Source organism: Eupeodes corollae, chromosome 1 (genome assembly GCF_945859685.1).
Source record: "Eupeodes corollae chromosome 1, idEupCoro1.1, whole genome shotgun sequence".
Taxonomy (NCBI): Eukaryota; Metazoa; Arthropoda; class Insecta; order Diptera; family Syrphidae; genus Eupeodes; species Eupeodes corollae.
Window position 1 is genome coordinate 94152901 of NC_079147.1, and position 21403 is coordinate 94174303.

Below are 21403 nucleotides of genomic sequence, written 5' to 3' on the forward strand. Positions count from 1 at the left end.
TAGAAATGGAAAATATATTATCTGTTTCATTAGATTTGCTGCTAAGGAGTTATGAAATGGTCTAAATGGTATGAAATCGATAAATTCGGTATCAATTCAGCTTTACCGAAATATAAATATTTAACATTATTAACATCAACATTAATTTTATTTATTGCATTTTAAAACATCGTAGTACCGTTCTTCTTATAAAATACAAAAAAAATAAAGAAATTTCAGATAACGTTATGATTGGTATAAATTTTTCTATCTATATTTTCTGCTCTCTCTCTAAAAATTATAAAATGCAAATTATATAAAATTGTTAATTAGTATAAATTTGTCGAATCCTTCGAGTGACTTGTTCATCACACTTTGTAAATGGTATAAAATCGAGAAACGTTGTTCATTCTATTTAACCAACAGATATACACAAATTACAAGTTTGCACAGCCAAAATTGTCTAAAATAGTATAAATTTCTTTTTAAAAATCGTAGCATCCTTTTCATAAAAGAATACCAAAAACGTTACAGACATTTTAGTTAATGTTATGATTGGTATAAGTTTTTCTATCTTTACATATTCTATTTTTCTCTCCAAAAAATTAAAAAAGGCAAATTATATAACCATGTTCATTGGTATAAATATGTCGTATTCTTCGAGGAACTTGTTGATAACGCTTTGAACTTAAACATTAAAAATGTCTATATGTTTTCAATAAACAAAATAATACTCGTATAAAATACAGTTTCTATTAAAAGCCTATGATCTAACTCTAAAATACTTCATCTAAAATTGTTATTATTTTTCTGATTCGTATAAATTGTTCTTAATTTGTAAAATCCATAATACAGTTGACTGTAAGACCCAATGAAAAGACTTTTATCTGAACAGTTGTATCACATCACTTTTTTGCGTTTTTCCTGACTGGTATAAAAGTGGCATTTACAAGTGCTAGTCTAAATACTTTCCTGAACGCTGAAGTTCATTCCACGAATGTTTTAATGTTTGGTTTTAATATTCATTTGCTTTAAAATGTTTTATTTCGATAAACCTCATATATTTCTTTTCGAAACGTGTTCTGTAAATATGTTACTGTTATGTTTATACCATTTAAGGTATTCTACAAAAAAGCTTATAAGATATGAGAGAAACAAAGGACTTTGAAATTTACATTAAAGATAGGTTTATGTGAATTTCCAAGTTGCAAATTCTTATTTTCTTCTTATCCGTTTAGCCAAATTCCGTAACATCAAACATCAAAACCCATCCTTAATATGGAATTCCCTTTAAGTCTGTATTAAAGCATCAACATTATATAAATATACGTTCCTATTATTAACTTGTTAATCTCCAAACAAGAACTCAATAATATTAATTGCAATGTCTTTAAAAAATCTGTTGACAATATATTCTTTGAGGTATAAGAGACATTTTTAACGTCATACCTTTAAGATGTTGTCAAAGCAACGATAGGTTTACCACAAAGGTATAGACATACATATATTTATAAATCCATTTAACTTAGAGAGAGAGAGAGAATGATAAATGATGCATTTCGAATAAAAATAATAAATTATCAACATGAGAAAACCCTTTTCTAACTCCGAATTCATGTTACAACTTAATTGAAACGTGGAGGCTGAGACTATGGTAAAAAAGAAGAGGCTTCTTTATACACAATCGTGAAGAATTCCATCAGAGACTTTTTTTATTTGGAATGGAAGATAGGTAGGAAGGTAGGTAGGTATAGGTACGAAAAATAAAGAGCCTTAACATTTATACAAAATCGACTCAAAGTAAAAAATTATATTAAGATAAAAACCCAACAACACACAAAGTATATAGTAGACAAAAAAATCGTCACCGTCACGATATCAATACCCCCTCCCCCCTTCCCCCGTATTCAACTCAATCCACCTCCTTTATTCTAAGTCCATATTTCCAGAGATTCCTTTTCATATGAAGTTGTTCTTTATACCTTGGCATCCTCTTCATCCAACCAAAATCAAACCAAAGCCACAAAACACTGAAATTTCTATGAGTTGCTGATCCATTCGCACACAATCGTAGTATTTTTGTCCCGAATCAAAAATAAGAATAAATGAAAAATAAAGGGATAAGGATAAGAATGGTGCCAAGCTATTACCAGCATGCTGGCCAACAACGCGCAAGCAGCGCCATCGCCATCGACACGAACTAAAGAGGTTATAGGGTTCGAGAGTGTAAATGAAAACCTCTTTTGATATCAGAATTTTTCTGCGTGTTTTTGATTTTATTGTTGGTTTCCTTCTAAAAATCGTTGCTTTCATTTTTTCGTTGCCGGTGAGCTCTTCACGGAGGCATTTTTTAAGCCCACTGTGATACAGGCTATATGTAAGGTACTATATAGGAGCATGTGGATAAGGCACTCTAGCTGCTAGCCAGAGAGGCCTTAAACGGACACTGATGGTGGCATCAGGGAGCGACGACGGCGGCGGCGGCGCGGCGATGGCAACGGAAGAACTATACTATAGACGAAGGTTTTTGGAGATGGTGTGGATGATGGTGGTGGTAATGGTGATGGTGGTGCTGGCGGGATGAAGAAAAAGAACCGTGTACCAGAGATTAATAAATTGATGGCATCCATTGCATATAACATGTAACTAATGGCAGTAATCAATTTTGCTTTACATCTCAATCTGCTTTTGGTTCCTCGCTGTTCACCCTGCTGTTGCTGCTACTCCTGGTGCACCACCTCGCCATTCAACAAAATAATAATAAATACAAAAAGAAGAGAAAAGCAAAACAGAACAATTCACAACAGACTCAAAGAAAAGAAACGAACAAAAAAAAATATTAAAAAGGATGGAAAATGGAAAAAGGAATCACAAATATACCTACTTTTATTTGTATGTGTGTAAAAGAAAATCTGATGGATTTGAAGGGGGAGGAGGGGTACCAAATGGGAGGTACAAAAAAAGAAAAGAAAATGCAATAAAACGAGGAAACGGTGATATTATAAAAGCACCAAAAAACCCCTTTTGAGGATTTATGAAAAGGTAGGTTTACCTACAACCTACATATGGAACACCCTACTCGATATCAGTTTTATTATTATTTCTACCACTTCATTATAGCCGGGTTCAGAAATAGGGTAAATTTAGTTCATTTTGTCAACGTTTTAGACCAAACATTTTTGTCTCTAATTATTTTGAGTACAATTTTGGACAGATTATTTTAGGCTTGTTCAAGTTAGCTGTTTCAAAAAGTAATTGCATCAAATTTTTAAAATATTGTTTCAAATTTTGAGACATCAAGGTTGACAAATCAAATAATTTTTTGACTTAAGATCTTTATAGATCAATGGAATGGAAACAAATCTTGATGCAATTTCTTGAAAATTTAAATTTAGAATATTGTTCAGAATTTGTTTGGACACTAAGAATTTTAAGTTCTCTCAGCGTTTTATATTAATACAAATTTAAATGAAATAATATCAAAAATATAAAAGTTCTGATTTAGACATATTTTCAAAATTTGTAAATATAACGTCAATTATGAATGTTTTCACGAAATGGTTTTTAAATATAATGAACGACGCAGTCCACAAATTTTTAATAATTTAAAAAAAAAAACATATCTGAAAAATATAAGACGCCGCTTTGACAGCTTCTACAGGGACGAGCTGTACAGAGCTATGTCGAGCTTTGGTATCTTTGCCCAACTCGTCCGTTTGTGCGGGATGACCATGTAGAATTGAATTCGCACTGCTCAATAAAAGTTAGAAACAGCTTAACTCATTCAAAACGACAGACGTAACTTTAAAGTAGTTAAGGACTTTGGCTACCAAGGCTTTGCTTTGAACACAGAAAAGAACACCACCTCTGAGATCAAACTAAGAATTGAATTTGGACTACGAAAGCAACTTATTAGTTAATAACTATTTTGAGGGTCCAAAGTGTCGCTGCACATATGTATGTACCCAGTCCAACGACTGAGATGGCTGGTTCAATTAGAGCGCATGGAAACCATTGCTCTGGCCCGGAATGTCTTCATACCCACGCTTACAGGTCAGTGCAGTAGAGGAAGTCCGAGGATCAGGTGACGCGCACAAGTGGAAAGTGACCTCACCCAACTTTGAGTGTGCAACTGGCGACTTCTAGCTAGAGACCAAGCTAGATGGAAAAGTTTGTTGGGTGAGGCCCCAACACACAGTTCAAACAGGACTGTAGCACCACCTTAAGTAAGTTTCAAAACAGCAAGTTAAAGCTGCAAGAAATTAATCTCCTTCTAAACTTAAGATACCTATTTTATGATCCTTGTGCTATTTTATGATCATTTGTTGGTTTCAAAAGCAAATGCCTATAGTGTAACTTTGAACAAAATTCAACATCTCTCCAGTTTTTCTATATTTTGTAGCGTGGAAAAAAGTTTTGTTATCATTTTTTCAATGGTGGCTTTTGCTTCATTGGGAATAAAATAAATCCATGCCCTCTTTCCTCCCTCTCTCCCCCTCCACACTTTGTTAAATTCATTCCCACTCTATATGAAGTCCTGCCATCATAGCAAGAATGAAAATAAATGTTAAGTTGTATAAACTATCACGTCTTTAGGCACACGAGCACAACGGACATCGGTCATCCCTGAACCCTGGATGTGATGCTTTAAGCTTGTGTCTTGTATATAGGTAAAATGTTCGATTCGTGTAGAGTCAAGAAAAACCATATTGCGGGCTATGTGGGTATATTAAAAAAAAAAAGAAAAAAAGAAAAATTGAATGCACAGGGATATTTCGGTGCACGAAAACAACATTAAGTGGTTCATTGTTCGATGCTTCCTGTTGCACTCTCAGTGTGATGTTTGTAGTCCTCTCGCTATATTATAAGAATGAGAGATTTCAATTTAAACCATTTGGTTTGTAGATTTGTCTTCATTTCCTTTAGCGCATATCTCTTAACTTATGTAGAAATATAAACTTAGGACAGGCGAGGAGCATGCAAGCGAGCATCTTGAGTGAGGAAGCACAAGCAGTCCAAAAGATACTTATTTTATTTCTTACGTAATTCGGTGAAGTGGATGCTGAGCGTAAATTTCCCATTCACAGAAATACTTAAGTCACAAAATAAGACACATTTAAGCAACAAACTCACACACAATATGCTTTGATACTAAACACAAAAATGTATACAAAAACAAGGATTCAAATTTCATAGCTTAGAAGACCGACGACGACGACGATGGCTACGGCGAAGGAAAAAGAGAAAAACCAAGATTCAACGAAGAATACAAAACAGAAAAAAATATTTCAGGACACACTCGAAGATACGTGAACAAGCAATAAGGAACTAACTAAACTACAACAAAATTGCTAACAACACCGGAGGTGGTATACTGTAATATGTTTGTATGTAGGTATAGATATTTTTTGAACTAAAAGGATATTTTATTTTGGGTCTGCGGGATCACAATTAGAATTGTACTCGATTTGGTACGGTCATAAATTCTTTTATTTTTTTTGAAAAGTTACACAAAATTGGCGACAGTTGCAGTGTACTCGTTCTTCTTCGAACAAAATGTTTAATATGTGATCTGAATTTATTCTAAGAATTGTTTCCTTTGCCGACAAAAATTGAATAACAATAAGAAAGTGCCTGGTGTATCCTTTTTTTCTTTTTGTTATTGTTGTTTTGTCGGTTTTGAAAAGCGAAAGGTTTGCAGGTTTGCTAAAAATTTGCAAAAATCAAAAGAAAGGGAACGTTTTGTATTTAAAGATGAAAAATAGGGGTTGATGACGGTGAAGGGAAATCGATCGTGCGATATTGTCACGGTAATAAATCTTGGTCAATCAATGTCTATACACAGCAGGAAGAATGGAAATAGTCGAAGATCCAGAGTGATGACAAAAAAACTCGTTGTTGTAATTTTTGTTTTTAAGGTAGTTTTTGAAATAACGTAAATTCTTAGAGATTTGAAAATGAAAGTTAATTGTTGGGTTAACTCTGTTCTTTTTTTTTTGAAAGATTTTATCTCTTTACGTGATCTGAGAATCAGATATGTCTATGTTATTGTTAAAGAGATATTTTTCGAAGGTACGCATATAACACACTTTTCATAATTACACATGTTCTTTGAATAATAAAAGGAAACCATTTCAAAGTGAAATGTTAAGTTAAGTGTTGGGCTAAACAATTTGCTCAACATTTGGTTTTTAATTAAGTAAGTAAGTAAGCGTAGCTTAAAAATTAAAAAAAAATATAATTTCTTTGGCGGAGTTACGTTAAAATCAAAAAATATTTTTTGTATCTTTAATTTTTATATTTCAACGATTTAGATGTGCCATTTGCCAACGCTTTGATATCGAAAGCGCTTCATAGAAAATAACTTTTTCGAAAGACATTTTTTTAAATTCTTTAAAAAGGTATACAGAAATATTTTTTTAAACGTTTAAAATTAATGGATTAAATGAAATAATGTGATACTTGATAAATTTTTGAAGTAATTTATTTTCCCAAACATTTGATCTTTCAAAAAGTGCATTTTTGTTAAGGACATACAAATTTACAAAAGGCGGATGCGGCAAAATTGGTTTTAACGGCTAATAAGGACAAAAGAAAAGTACATGCTGTCATCGACAACAACACCGACACCGAACTCATTCAAAACGTCACCGTCGATAGAAGTAACTTTGAGTAAGTTCAGGACTTCGTCTACCTATGTTCCGCTATTAACGTAGAAAACAACACATGCGCTGAGAACAAACTAAGAATCACACAGCTAATCGCTTTTTCTTTGGGCTAAGACAGCAGTTGAGTAGCAAAGCTCTTTCCTGAGCTACAAAAGTATATCTGTGTAAGGTCCTTATCATCCCCGTAATGCTATACCTTACAGAAGCATGGACAATGTCAGAAGCGGATGAAAGCACCTTGGGCCGTTTCGAGAGAAAAGTTCTTCGGGTGATCTACGGTCCCTTATCTATAGGTTAAAGTCCAATGACTAAGCACATGCCAACCAATGATCCAGCCCGGAAAGTCTTCGAATCCACACCCACAGGGCAGCGTAGTAGAAGAAGACCCCGAATTAGGTGGTGCGCGCAAGTAGAAAGTGGCCTCACCTTACTTGGAGTGCGAAAATAAAGACATCTATTTAGGGACCGTTGGGTGAGGTCCTAGTTCACACAGGACTTTAGCGCCATCTTAAGTAAGTAAGTAAGCCCGCTTTCATTCAGTAAAACATGATTCACAAAAATTACAGTACTGTTAAAAAGAGATTTGGGATTCAATATTTTAAAATCGTATTACAAACACTTAAGACTCAAGCAACTTAATTTTTTTTTAAACATCAGTTGACTCTCTTTTTTTATATTTGCGGAAACTTTTTATTAGAAGTCGTTTTTTCAAGAAAATAATTCTGCATCAGCGAAATATAAGAACACAAAGCTAAGACTCAAAATGCTTAATGATTGTTCAAAGAATAAAAACTATTCGTTTTTAAAATAATAATCGATTTTTAAGATATGATTTTTGGCTCCGATGGACATATTCGATATTTCAGAATGAAGGTAACAATAGGGAAATTACTATTTTTTTATCAGTAATTAAATACTAAAGGAGTTTAAAAGTTAATTCTTATTTTTATTTTGCGCCATTTTAATAAAGTTTATCTTTTTATTTTCTTTTTTCATTAATTTATCCGTTGACGATTTGGGAAGGTCCTGATTTACTTTTACGAACATTATTTTGTTGTAAGATCATTATATACTTGAAATTAAATATTTTGCTCCTTATGATAATAAATTGCCTTGTTTCATTATATTTTAAGCTATTGTTTCAAATGTTAAAATTTTGTAGTTTAATAAAATTAAAATTCCAGCAGTTTTCCTCATAAGATCCCATAAAGAGCACACAAATAAAAATGTTGATAAAAACAACCAATTGAAAATAAAAATTTCTAATTAGACAAATAAGATTGTCTTGGCTAAAATTATATCGAATACCAAAACCGTTTCCATTACCTACAGTAAAGGTCCCACGCATTCAAAAATTCAATTTAAAAACAAAGAACTGTATCTAACTACTACTTATTTTAACTACATACTTTTGAAAAAAAAAATAAAACAATAAGAAAATATATAAATAAATGTATTAATGATGCATTTAAAATAAATATAATAAATTAATCAAAAAATAATATTAAAATATTTAAAAACTTACCAAATTGACTTCTCATCCATGGGTATAAAGGTGAAGGCATTGACGATTGTGTATTTGGATTTTGCGTTGGGGGTTGTTGTCCTTGACCGCCTTGATGCATTTGTGGCGGTTGTTGGTGCATCATTTGTTGTGGTGGCGCACCAACAGGTGGCACACCTGTCGTTTGCTGGTACATTCCCATATTATGATGATTTTGATGCACCTAAATTATGGTAAAATTTAATATTTTTTTGACACAAATAAATAAAAACAAAAACACAATGAAAGACATTACAGAAGAACAAAAATAAAATCTTTACCTAAATAAAACATAAACCTGATACCACAGGAAACCAAATACAATACAAAAAAATAGATAAATCATAAAATATAAACAAAGATCTACCAAACGAAATATTAAGAGTACGACAGATAAACAGTCAGTTATTCTTACCTCAGGAACTACATCAGGAACTCCGACCTCATTGTAACCCAACTATAAAATAAGATACGTTTTTTTAGGAAGGTTTTTCGGTTTTAGAAATAATAACAATTGCAACAAATTACTGTTTTTATTTAACAAAATAAATTATGAAAATCACTTTTCGTATGAACAAAAATTAAAAATACAAGGTCTTGATAATCATAATATCTTGGATATCAATGTTTAATTCCTTTGAAGTTTTAAAATGTTTCTTAATAATTAATTTGTTTTTAATTTTTAAGTGCCATTTATTTCCTTTTGCCGTATTTATAAAAATTTAAGAAGAAACAAATTAAAAAAAGGACGTATACGCCCAGGTGAACGATCGATGTTCTTCTACTTTCTATGCAATTAAGTTTAATTTCGGCATGTTCAAGGCGTGATATTTGTGGTTGTAGCTTAAAAAAAGACCACATAACATAAAATTCACCGTTGGGTCTTAAGTCTTCTCATGTGACTTTAAGTGGTAAATGACAAGATCGATTTTTAATGAGTTTAAGGAAAACGTAAACACTCGAAAAGTATAGACTACATAAAGTGAAATAGATTTTAAATGTCAATATCGTTTTGATATTACAGACTTGTGAAGAATCTAATAAAGACGTGTTTTTTTTTTAAGTATCCTGCTATATAAAGCCCTGTACGTCAGTTTTTTAACCTTAAAAGCTTAAAGTTATAAGAAAACAAAAGTGCAACATTTATTTAAAAAATTAAACTAACCTGCGCTTGTGGATGGCCCATATGATGAGGTATTGTCATTTGTGAATTTAAATGATGTCCAGACATTTCCAGCGGAGGTGATCCACCCTCCGGTCCCATCCCTAATCCACCAACGGCCGCTTGTAATTTACAACTCGCATAAACGACAGGTTGTTGTTGTTGCGGATGTTGAGGAGCTTGTGATTGTGTGTGCGGTTGATTTTGTGAAACAATTTGTCCACCATTCGCTTGGGCTTGTGTCAAACAACCACTCGCTTGACTCGATGGACTATCTGGCCTTGAATAACCCTGATGTTCCATACCTTGACCGCCACCATTATAATATGCCATTCGATCGTAGGGTGGAAACCTTGGGTATGGCAAATTGCCCTGATGATTTGGATTTTGACTATAATGATGCATTTGTTGGCCATCGAGATCGGTTACCCCATTGGTAGGGTAATGGCCGTGCATGTCGGCCCCCATATAAGAATTGGTAAAGTATGATGTCATACTTTCACAATTATTTGTACTCATCGTCATTTTGAAGTTTTTTTTTTCTAACTTTAATTTATAGGGATTGTGTTTGACTATGTTTTTGTTGTTGTTGTTTGTTTTATTATTGTGGGGTTATGCGTGTTGCGTTTGTTGATGTGGGTTTAGTTGCTTGAAGCTAAGTTTTACTCATATATATACATCCGCACACACACACAGACACACTTGCACACACACAGATAAAATGCGATTTATAATTGAAAATAAACTGAAATGAGAAAACAAAAATTAAATCAATCAATTAATAAATATTTCTTGGTCAATTATTGATAAAAATTCAATGAACTTACTTAAATTTGAACACTTAAGTACTTTCTATACAATTTTATATACTTTCTATACAATTTAAAGAGTAATGAGGTATAAAATGATTTTCACAGTGATCCGTTTATATAATAATTTTTATTATATATTTATATTTGAAAATGTTTGCGTTGCCCCGTTGTTTTCTGTAGATCGGTTTCGATATAATATCCTTAAAAAACAAACGTTTTGTTTCGGTGGAGTCCTTTTTTTTTGAATTTTTGATTATAATTATTTGTATTATTATATCAATTAATTACTTTAATATACACTAGATGCGCGTGAAGTCTTTGAATGTTATGTTGCTATATCCAAAATTGAATTGAAGATCTGAAATGGAAATAAAACGAATACAATTAATACAATGGAATAATTAAATTAACGAAAATATTGTAATAACTGTCTATCTCTCACTTGACACTACAGAACTGACTTTGATATAAAAACATACATTTTAATACCATCTGTAAAATTTTTAGTCTTGAAGTTCGTATGAAGATGGTTTGCATAAGATCTAAGATGATGGCATGTTATGGGTGTTTGTTTTTGTTTGATTTTTTAACCGCATGGAGTTCATGGTTTTTGATAACAAACATAATTTTAATGAATCGTGAAAAAATCAGAGGGTTGGAGACATTTTAAGAAGCAGAAAGAACAAAATTTAACAGTCTTAAGATGACTTTTTGGGAGTTAAGATTTTGTAAGAAAAAAAAAATAATTTTGAAAAATTGCTTTTGGAATGGTTCAGTTGAATTTGCCACAGATAACCGTTTTTTTGGTCGTGGTTTATTGAATTACTAAAAGTACAAAAACGAAGACTTAAAGGAAATTATTCAACAAGTTTAAAGTTTATAAATACAACAAAACATTCATCAGCTAAGAATTCATTCTCTTTTAACCCAGCCCAGGTAGTAAAAATGTTCGCAACATAAGACTTTCCATTAAGAGGTTTCATTTTTATTGTCTGAGCATTACCTATATAAGTTCATGAATTACATCTTATAGGTTTGGAATCGAGTTTGCTGCAAAGTACTTATATTATCTTTTACAAGAATATAGTCTAAGTTTACTAAATACTAAGATATCCATGTTCAATTATCGTCTTCTTTTCGAGAAATAATACTATATCTGGAAACTTTTTTTTGTGAAAAAAAAGCGATTGTATTGTTACTTCTATGGCGTAAAGCTCTTTTATTCATATCGTTCCATTTTTAGTAATAGCGTTTTACCTTGTTAAATTAAAAATAATATTTAAATGTAGTTGTATTCTTCTTTAAAGGGATAAAATAAAAAGAAGAACAATCGTCACTCATGAAAAACAAAGTCAAAAAAATATCAGCATGCTGGATAAGCATACATACATACATTGGGTGGCGTAACAGTCCGTTGAGAACTAGAATCTAGTGACTTACAACTCTCAACCAATCATGTATGCGAGTAACGTTGTCAGGAATGGAGGGGACCTACAGTTTATATGCCGAATCCGAACGGCTAATTTGAGAAAGCACTTTTTCATGAAAAGTGTTACTCTTGGAGAATTTGTCAATTCCTCGCAAGAGGCAGTACCCGTGAAAAGACGCACTAACCATCATGCCACGGGTACTACTAAAGCTGGATAAGCGTTTAGCTCGAAATTTCCTTAATGTATTGAAGGTGCTGAATCTGAGTCCCGTTAACTACTTCACTGCTACCCACTTCACCAAAGAGTCAAGTTCGCTGCTAGATCTGTATCTTGCCAGCGATGTTGGTAAGGTTATGCCTTACAGCCAGCTTTTAGCACCTGGTTTTTCCAAGCACAATTTACTTTTTGTATGTTTGGATTTAGTTTTTCAGGTTGATCAACAATTTTTTCAATACCGAGACTTCAAAAACTTAAACACATCTGACTTAGTGCGTGACTTTGACTGCGTAGAATGGAACTCACTGTACCATATGCAAAATGTGAACGATTAAGTCAGGCTTTTACGGCAAAACGTCAATAAGCTTTTTGAGAGGCATGTTCCTGTTAAAACCCTTCTCGTTAGACATACGGCTCGTCACGACGAGATGCAGCCTATAGCCAATGGAGACGTTACAAACTGGAGCACGTAAACAAATTGTATTGCAGAATGGTCTTCACTAAGTTGTCGTAATGGTCAGAACGGCAAAAAGACTTTATTATGAAAATAAACTTGGTTCTTTAACCGATGGCAACAAATAATGGAAAAACCTGCGTTTAATCGGCATTGACAAACAATGGTGATGTCAATTGTGATGCACTCAACAAAAAGTTTACGTCCATGCCCTTAAACGTTGCTTCACCTGTTCATTCCCTTACTGAGGAATATCCAACTGCTATCAACAGCTCTCTGAGTTTTATAAGAATACAAGAGGAAGGCATGGTAGAGGCAATAATATCGATTAAATCTAATGCTACTGGCCTGTACCTAAAGGACCCTAAGTTCTTGAGACTACTGCTCTCATATATACTGCGCTATATAACCTACATATTTAACAGCATATTGACTACTTAAGAGTTTCCTTTAGAATGGAGGAAGGCTAAGATTATTCCCATACCCAAAAAGCAACCTAGGTACTGCTACAGAATTTTGGCCGATTGCCATTCTTCCGTTTCTTTCGAAGGTGTTTGAAAAAACTATTCCGGGGCAGATCCAAAAATATCATACAATCACCAACCTTGTAAGTACCTGTCGGTCTGGTTTTCGACCTAAGCGCAGCTGCAAATCCGCCTTACTTTTTGTAACTGATGAAATAAGAATGGCAATGGACAGTGATTATGTTACATTGCTTACACTGCTAGACTATTTAAAGGCTTTTGATACTGTTAACCACTCAATTCTTTGAAGAAAGCTGCGAATTAACTTTGGGTTTTCTTAAGAGTCATGAAAGCTTGTTCTTTCGTATCTCATTGCAACGCAACAATTCCACATCCGTCAATGTTTTGAGTGGAGTCCCACAGGGATCTATCCTTGGACCAATCCTCTTCTCACTTTACATAAATGAGTTACCACAAGTTGCTAAACATTGTTTAATTCATCTTTGTGCTGATGATGTGCAGCTTCTGATAAGTCGACCTTTTGGGGCTTAAAATGATGCCGTAGCATTTATGAAGTAGAATCTGCTCCGCATTTCACAGTAGTCAAAAAAAAAGAACGATCTCCGCCTTAACCCTGTCAAATTAAAACATTACAAATTGTTGGTCAAATAAATTTCGTTCATTTATATCGAATGTTGGCCCTTGAAACTCGAACTTTTTAAAATTTCGTTTGCAAGTAAAAAATACTTGAACTTTAAGTTCTTAGTTGTAAATGGGTAAATATTAACAGCATTTAAACTAGACTTCAGAAATAGGGTCAGGCACAAGAAGATTTGCAATTGCAGAACCCTCCGCTTTTCCAAGTTTTCAAAAAAGAGATTAAGTTGCAATGGTTTACTTTTTTTACAAACCATGAAGGTACCTGCTTTGAATAATTGTATTTTTTTACTTAAGCTTTTCCTAGACACAATTTTTGTGATAAATTAAAAAAAAAAAACAAAAACGTTCTAAGGTATTGCGTATACGCTCTAGTAAGTCACTTAATCATTTGAGCTGTTTAACTGAATATCTTGAGTAAAATTTTGAGTCAAAATGATTAGAAAAGAAACATTTACAACTTTTTGAAGGTTTTATTCAAATACCAAAGATTAACCTACCTAATACGATCATCCTATCTTTTTTTTATTAACTTATAAAATAGTTTTTATTCGTTCCATATTTCATTCGAACGAAACGATAGTCTCTATAATAGGGTATAGGGTATAGTGTCGCTTATGTAAACCTATTACATCTATTACCACTACCTCCTGACTAAAAATCTCTTTAGAAATTTTATAAAATTCTAAACATAACTTCAGATGACATCAGTATAATGTGCTGTAGGTACCTTATCCCATTCCTACCTACTCAAAAAGGAAATTGCCAAAATACCTCAAAAATTAAATTTCACACTCCGAAGGTGTGGACAAGGACAATGTGAGTACCTTTCCCTATATCCTTTAGATACACACAAGAGTTACATCCACCTAGCAAACAGCCAGACCATATGCATCTGCACATCTTCTACTACATGTATATATCTATAGATATATAGTTCCTAAAGCTCCTTAGAGATGCCTTCAGAAACATGGACTAGAGAGGAATACAAAATTGCACAATAGCCACATTATTGAAATTCTTAACTATGGTGAATTGAAAATTTTCAATCTTCTACTTTCGATTGGAATTTTCAAATGCAAAATTGCATTCTATACTTGAATAAATATTTTTCCCTTAAATCTCTATTTATATTTGTCTCAGCTGAACATCACACAATCCCCCTTCCCCTTCCATGCGATCAGAATTGATGTATCAATACTCATCGTCGTTGTCGGTTGGTGGTGATTCAATCAAAATCAGTTTTCTGTAAAGTTATAGAGGAAAGGATGATTGCATTTCTCTGAATAGATACATATAGGTGTATAGGGGCATATAATAATATCTCGTCTATGTCAAAGCCCACACAACACCACCCCCGACTCCTCCTTTCCGCATTGCGCCCGCACTCACTTCACTCATCATCATCATCACCCTACAATCACCAAAGTACAATCGGAATAATTTATTACACACATGCGAGTGAGTATGCTACATAGTTCGTCCGTTTTGTTCGTTCTCAATTCAAAATTCGCATGCCACCATGATAAGGATACGGAAATGATATCCTTTTGTTGTGAATCACAGAGCTCCGTCAGTCGCACATATAGGCGCGCATAACTTCTACATCCGTTTCGAATAAGAATGAATGGGAATATGGAATGATGATGATGGTTATGATATGTTTGAGGGGGGAGGGGGGTGGGAGAGGTGATAGGACGAGGTATTTGTAAGTTCAGTTGGAAACGATGGATATACCTTTAACAATTGAATGTAACAAAAGAGATTGTTTTTCTTTCTCTTTCCTTCTAATTCACTGCTTGTGGCTCGGCTATACTCGTATATCCTTTGATTATTATTATTATTTCATCAGTCAGCATAAATACTTGCATGCGATAATCTGCATGTAAGTAAGTGACTGACTATGGATGGAAAAATCAGTCATGCATGAGAGATGATAATAAATACCTACACAACCAAACCAAACTATCTACATGCATGAAACCGCACAGGACTAGGATGAGAACGACGACTACAGCTACGACGACGACGATGAGAAGGACACCATCGAAATATGTACAAACCTCGCACCAAACCAAACCCCAAAAGCAAACCAAACCAAAAACGAAGAGGTGGTAGCAGGCGTCGCGCACATGCATGCGAATTTCGAATTTCTTGGGAATTCAATGATTTACGATGTCTGTGGATTATTCAAGCGTGTAGAGTTGGAAATTCATAAAATATTATTTTCGTTCTCTTTTTTTCAATCGTCCGTCGCTCGTTGGTTCGAAAAATTCATTGGAATCGAATAATTGAATGGATTCAATATGGAAATTGCTTTAAGTAATGTATGTATGTGTGTATGAGTGGGGGTACCCACTACCCACCAACCACCACCCACACAACACACAATGACTCAATTTTGACAGTTTCTGCTGTTAAAAATATTTGTTTAATTGAAATAGTGCTCACAACACCTTGTGTCACACAACAATAACATTTTTTGAACTTCTTAATTTTGAAAGCCACCTTCAGATATGCAACAAAATATTTGTCATGTCCTTAGAAACTAAAAAACTATTGCATACCCTAGGGTTGTAATAAAAAAGGCGCCACCTTGTGTAATGTACGGAATTAAGCAAAAGCAATCAAATACAAGAATCAACAAGGCGTGAGGGTTTCTGTCTTAATTAGGTATTCTTCGTTACACCTATCAATCAATAGATGGCGGGAAGATATTTAAGAGGCAAACTATAGTGGTTTTTGAATGCGATAGTCGATAAAAAAAAATAAAGATGTGTTTTCTTTCGATAACAAAATTTTCTTGTTCTTGTGAACGTTTTAGGCAGTATTCACATGAGCACGACCAACGAACGACGAGTTAATTACAAAATGTTAGTTTATATACGTTTGAAGACTTATTTCCACACAAATTTTTAACAAAACGATAGCAATATAGTTTCTATTTGATTTATGATGCAAACTTTTACTTTTCAATATCATTCATTAATAAAAATAAGAAAACAAATTTATTTGTAGCGAAAAAAAATTGTAGTTGATACGAACTGTCAAACTTTATTCGCGCTCCACATTATCGACACTAGCAACAAATAAAATAATCGCGCGTACTTAACCTAAAAAAGTCATTTTTGTTTTGGTTTGTTTGGGGACGAATTAAAAACTCTCATGTGAAAGAAATGTCAAAATCGACGAATATTCGTTCATTCGTTGGTCGTGCTCATGTGAATAGTGCTTTAATCAGAGGTTCGTTATTTAAATAAAAACAACACATTTATTTAATTATAAACGGTTTATTGCTATTTTTAGCTATTTTATGTTCGTTGTTTTCTTCTGACAAAATTGAATAATATTCTTTTTCTTTTATTTTCAAATTTAAGCAGATTTATAATTATTGCAAAAAATCATTTATTCTGATACTTCATAAATATTAATAATTTTAGTAAAAATGTCATTTTGAGAGTGTGTCCATGTTTCAAAAGTGAAATAGGATTGATTTTGAGAAAATAGACTAACATGGGATAACCACGTCGTCGTTACTGATGTGTCGAAAATGTATGCTTAGCTCAGAAGACTATCTGTTATTAGATCAATTCTTGCTAATTATGCTAAATTAAAGTTGGTTAAGTCACTCGTTCTGCCTATAATTACGAATGGGTGCGAGCTGTTTGCAGATCTTGACTCTATTTCGGCTCAGAAGTTAAAGGTAGCATTTTATGCCACTGCTCGGTTTATTTTTACAGTGCGTGGATTTGATCATGTCTCTTTTCAGACTCGTCAACTACTTCGCTGTAACGTGAAACCTTTCTTCAAGAATCGGTGTTGTATCTTTCTTTTCAATTTGATTGTTAAAAAAAATTCAAGTTATCTATTAAATAGACTTAATTTTTGTTTCAATTCATTGTATCTTATTGCACCCGTCCACTTATACGTTTTTGACATTGCACAAGCAATTTTTTGTTAATGCTGTGAAACTGTGGAATAATCGTCGAAGTCATTTTTTAAGATCTTTGTTTTGATTATTTCGAACTTGAAGTGAAATACACTTTTAATATACTTATTTTTATTGTTTTTTAAAAATAATATTTGTAATAAATAATTAATAAATATTCATGTTTTAAACATAATAAATCGTAAGCTTTATAAATAAAATAATATCAAATATCAAAACGATATTACTTAAGAAAGCAGTTTTAATGTTTACATAGGTCATCCTTATTATATTTTATTGACATACTTTTAGAACGTTGAGATTGAGTTGCTCTATATCGTTGGCTGTTTTTTGTCGCACAAACACAAATCATAATGGGTAAATATTCAAACAAATAAGAACAATTAATACACCTTTAGTAGTACCCGTGGCATGATGGTTAGTGCGATGGATTGTCATGCCAGAGGTCTTGGGTTCGATCCCTACCTATGCCATCTAAAGTTTTTTCACGGGTACTGCCTCTTAAGAGGAATTAACAATTTCTCCAAGAGTAATTCTTGTCATGAAAAAGTGCTCTCTCAAATTTGGGGTTCGGAATCGGCTTTGAAACTGTAGGTCCCCTCCATCCCTGACAACAGTACTCGCACACAGGAATGGTTGAGAGTTGTAAGTCACTAGGCCCTAGTTCTCATCCCACTGTTGCGCCTCCCAATTTATTTATTTAATACACATTTAGCTAAAAATCAATATAAAACAGCACGAATTTACAGTTAGGTAGGGGCCTCAATAGAATACATTTTACATAATAAGGCGAGGAAACACCTTTAAGTCATAGAAAAAAATATATTTTTTTGGACTTAATCCTGCTTTTTTTGCATTTCATTTTTTGAGCCTAAAACAATTGTTTTTTGAATTGATAACACTGTGTACTAACAGCTAGGTATAGGGGGGTTCGAGTTTGGGTATCTGCAAAAAACTTTTTGCATTTGAGCGCTATAATGAAAGAAATCCCCAACAAAAAAAGCAAGTATGTCAATACTGAACGAAAAAAATGAAAGAAATGTCAAAATCAACCATTTTTGCGTGTTTTGCATGTAAGAAAGTGAACTTTAAAAATTAATGTAAAATAGAAATAAATGTTTCCTCGCTCTAAAATTGATAAAGTTATTATTTATTTGCACATATCTATCAAATGAAAAAAAAACCGAGTCGTAATTAGTGCTGCGGTAATGGAAAGTTGAGCCGACTAAACTAACTTTAAGACCAAAAAATCATTTCGTTATAATTATAAAGGATTTTAGAACCATAATCATCATTTACAAACTATTCAAAGTGTTCATTTTAAAATTAATACTTTAACAGAAGTAATTTGCTAAATCCTTATGCCAACTGAGCTGTTGACGTTTACGAACAGTCATTGTGTAAATGTGTTCCAATGAATAGTTCAATGTTTCGTCCCGGTATTATGAATTGGGTTCATCAGTTAACGGGTGAGATAATGGACTTTAGACCTCAAAACTGTACCGAATTTAAAATTGAACAGTTTAATAACTAGTGCATTGTCTTCTACTTGTGTGTATATAGAATTTGTATTACAAAACTTTCGCCATTAGAATCGTTAAATTAATTTTAATAGAAATTAACAAAAAAATAATATCTTTTAGTATTTTAACTCGTTTAAATTGAAGGCACATTAAAAAAAAAACGTATTCAAATTCAATTCCTTGCCTATCCGTTGTAGTTCCATAAATAATTTGATCACCTCAATTTTTAAAACATTGTTTCTCTTTTAAAAAATGTTCTACCTATCACATCACTATTAGATGTGGTATGGCAACACTAATATCGCTCTCTTTCTTCGACTCTATACCCAAATGTAATTGAATTAGATCTACACACAAACTTACGTACAGCTGCAAAGGTCGTTTAGTTTCACACGGGAAGAAAAAGAACAACAACTTAACTTGATATGCATGCCACCCTACTTATACTCAACCTCTTTTGCTATGGCTCTAGCTCTATGAAGTTTGCTGCTGCTCCTATACAAAATATAACCACCCCCACCCAAAAGAAAACCCATAGTTGTTTACTTTATCCATTTTTGTTTAGGACAACGAAGACGACCAACCAGCCAGCAAGGCAGCAGCCGGTCGGTTTGGTCTTCGTCTTGCATGGAAGTTCACAGTACAGTACAGTACAGTTATATCTAAAGAGACGGACAACGGACCGGACAATCCATTTATATCCAAACAAACTATTTCGTTGAGCTCTGCCTGCATGCATCGCACTTGGACTAGCTATCTGACTATCAGAGTGAAAAGGCACTGTTCGCTTTCGCATTTTGCACGGTGTGTTGTTCACTCTCTACTCTCTTTACTCTTATTGCTATAAAACAAACACAATACGATACGCAACGCAACGCGCATTAACTTGGAAGGGGGAGGGTATTATATTCAGCAGCAGTCAGGCAAACATGAAGGTCGTAAATCAAAATGGCTGATGGTTGGAAGAGAGAAATCGTTCATTCCACTTCAATCACCATCACCATCACCCGACTGAAAGTGCTCTCGCCATGTTTAGTTATTACTCTTGTTGTTGTTGTTGTTGTTGTTTGTGTTTAGTGTTTGTGCGTTTTTCTGTTTGCTGCTTTGAAAGGTATCTTGTTTGTATTCTCCATGCAGCGGCAGCAGAGGGTTTGGTTTTGGTTTGGTCTTTGGATTCAGGTCTGGGGTCTGGTGTGAGGTATAAAATTTGATGGGGGATTGGATTGGATTGAACATTGAAGCGCGTTGCGTACGTACGTTACGCTGGCACTGGAATGAGCTCATTCAATCACTAAAATTGATGTTTTTTTTATTATTTGGTGTGTGTGCTGAGCTTGAGAAACGGTTCACATGGCAGGAGATATCCTGTACGTCACACTTGGGCGATTGTGACTGCAACGGCAACGGAACCCGTTGCGCCCCTTTCAATATTGAAAGACAGGAATTCGTTTGCAGAATGACATGTTGATAAGGTGGATTGGTTTGGCGCCCACAGTGCAGAACATGCATTGAGGTGCCAACGGTTCTGTTGGTTCCCACAGTGAGAATTTTCTCGGCGGCGGCTTCACGGCGATCCATGGATGTGGATTTTTGTTTCTTGTTCTTTTATAGTTTTTATGGAAATCCTGATGAGTTATTTTTTCTATAACTTCAGTGGTGGCTGCATATCCGTAGAGTATCCTTTTTATACTCGCAAGTTGAGGAGTACCGAGTTTCTATTGCGGGATTAATCGAGAAAAAAAGTGGGATTCGATTTCTCTTTAAAGAAGATTCAATCCACCCAGCTGCACGAATGAGGTCCATGCACACTCCAGAGCAACTTAATCGGCCGACAACTACGAATACAAGGCTATACGATGTGGACGAGGACAACGACAACCAAACGACGACGACTTGCGGAGTTGAAGAGAATTTATCCGAATGAATTGACAGTCAGAGTCACTTCTAAGGCGATTGCATAGAGAGAATGTGGATAGCGCGGATGGACTCCGTTGACTCCTGGTGATATCAGGGGCTTAAGTAGAGCGCTTAGGCCATATGATGATGGCACCTACCTTTATACTGCATCAAGAGCAATAAGAGTACGAGTATGTAGGTATCTAACTGTGTAGTATATTTTGGTTAGTTTTCTTTTGGAATGAATGTGATATTGTTGTTGTCTGTTGTCGATCCTTTTTTTATTTCGTCTTTATAGGTTTTTATTTTTGTTTTTTAACTCATCCTTGGTATATTATGGTGTCGTCAGTGTGGTGGTTGCGATAATAAAACTGTCATTGATGATATTCGGTCAATAAATTTATTTCTTACATAAAGTGTTTGTGGCACGTGTATTAACAAAAAAAATATAAATTACAATCGTTACCTAACTAACTGCAGTCACTTTATTGAATAAAAGAATCGAAAAGTGTGGTATTTGAAGATTAAGAAAGTTCTTGCACGGGTAATTTCAAAGTGATTAATATTAAAAATCTTAGATGAGGGAAATTGCCGACGGCAGTTGATGATTTGAAGAAATTGGAAGTTTTAATAGTTTTTAAGGTTCAATA

At 33.8% G+C, this 21403-nt stretch overlaps 1 protein-coding gene across 2 annotated transcripts in view; it reads right to left on the reverse strand.

The window, feature by feature from the left end:
* LOC129940821 (homeotic protein antennapedia) overlaps positions 1 to 21403 on the reverse strand; it is a 99805-nt gene that overhangs the window by 20008 nt on the left and 58394 nt on the right. Inside the window, exons 2-5 of one of the 2 annotated variants that reach the window (XM_056049315.1) lie at positions 10180 to 10522; positions 9356 to 10097; positions 8606 to 8647; positions 8173 to 8374 (exon numbers count right to left, since the gene is read on the reverse strand). In XM_056049315.1, coding sequence (XP_055905290.1) covers positions 8173 to 8374; positions 8606 to 8647; positions 9356 to 9877 — 766 coding nt within the window. In that variant the 5' untranslated portion in view covers positions 9878 to 10097; positions 10180 to 10522. The remainder of the gene's footprint in view (positions 1 to 8172; positions 8375 to 8605; positions 8648 to 9355; positions 10098 to 10179; positions 10523 to 21403) is intronic. The other variant, XM_056049316.1, reaches the window with a different exon arrangement.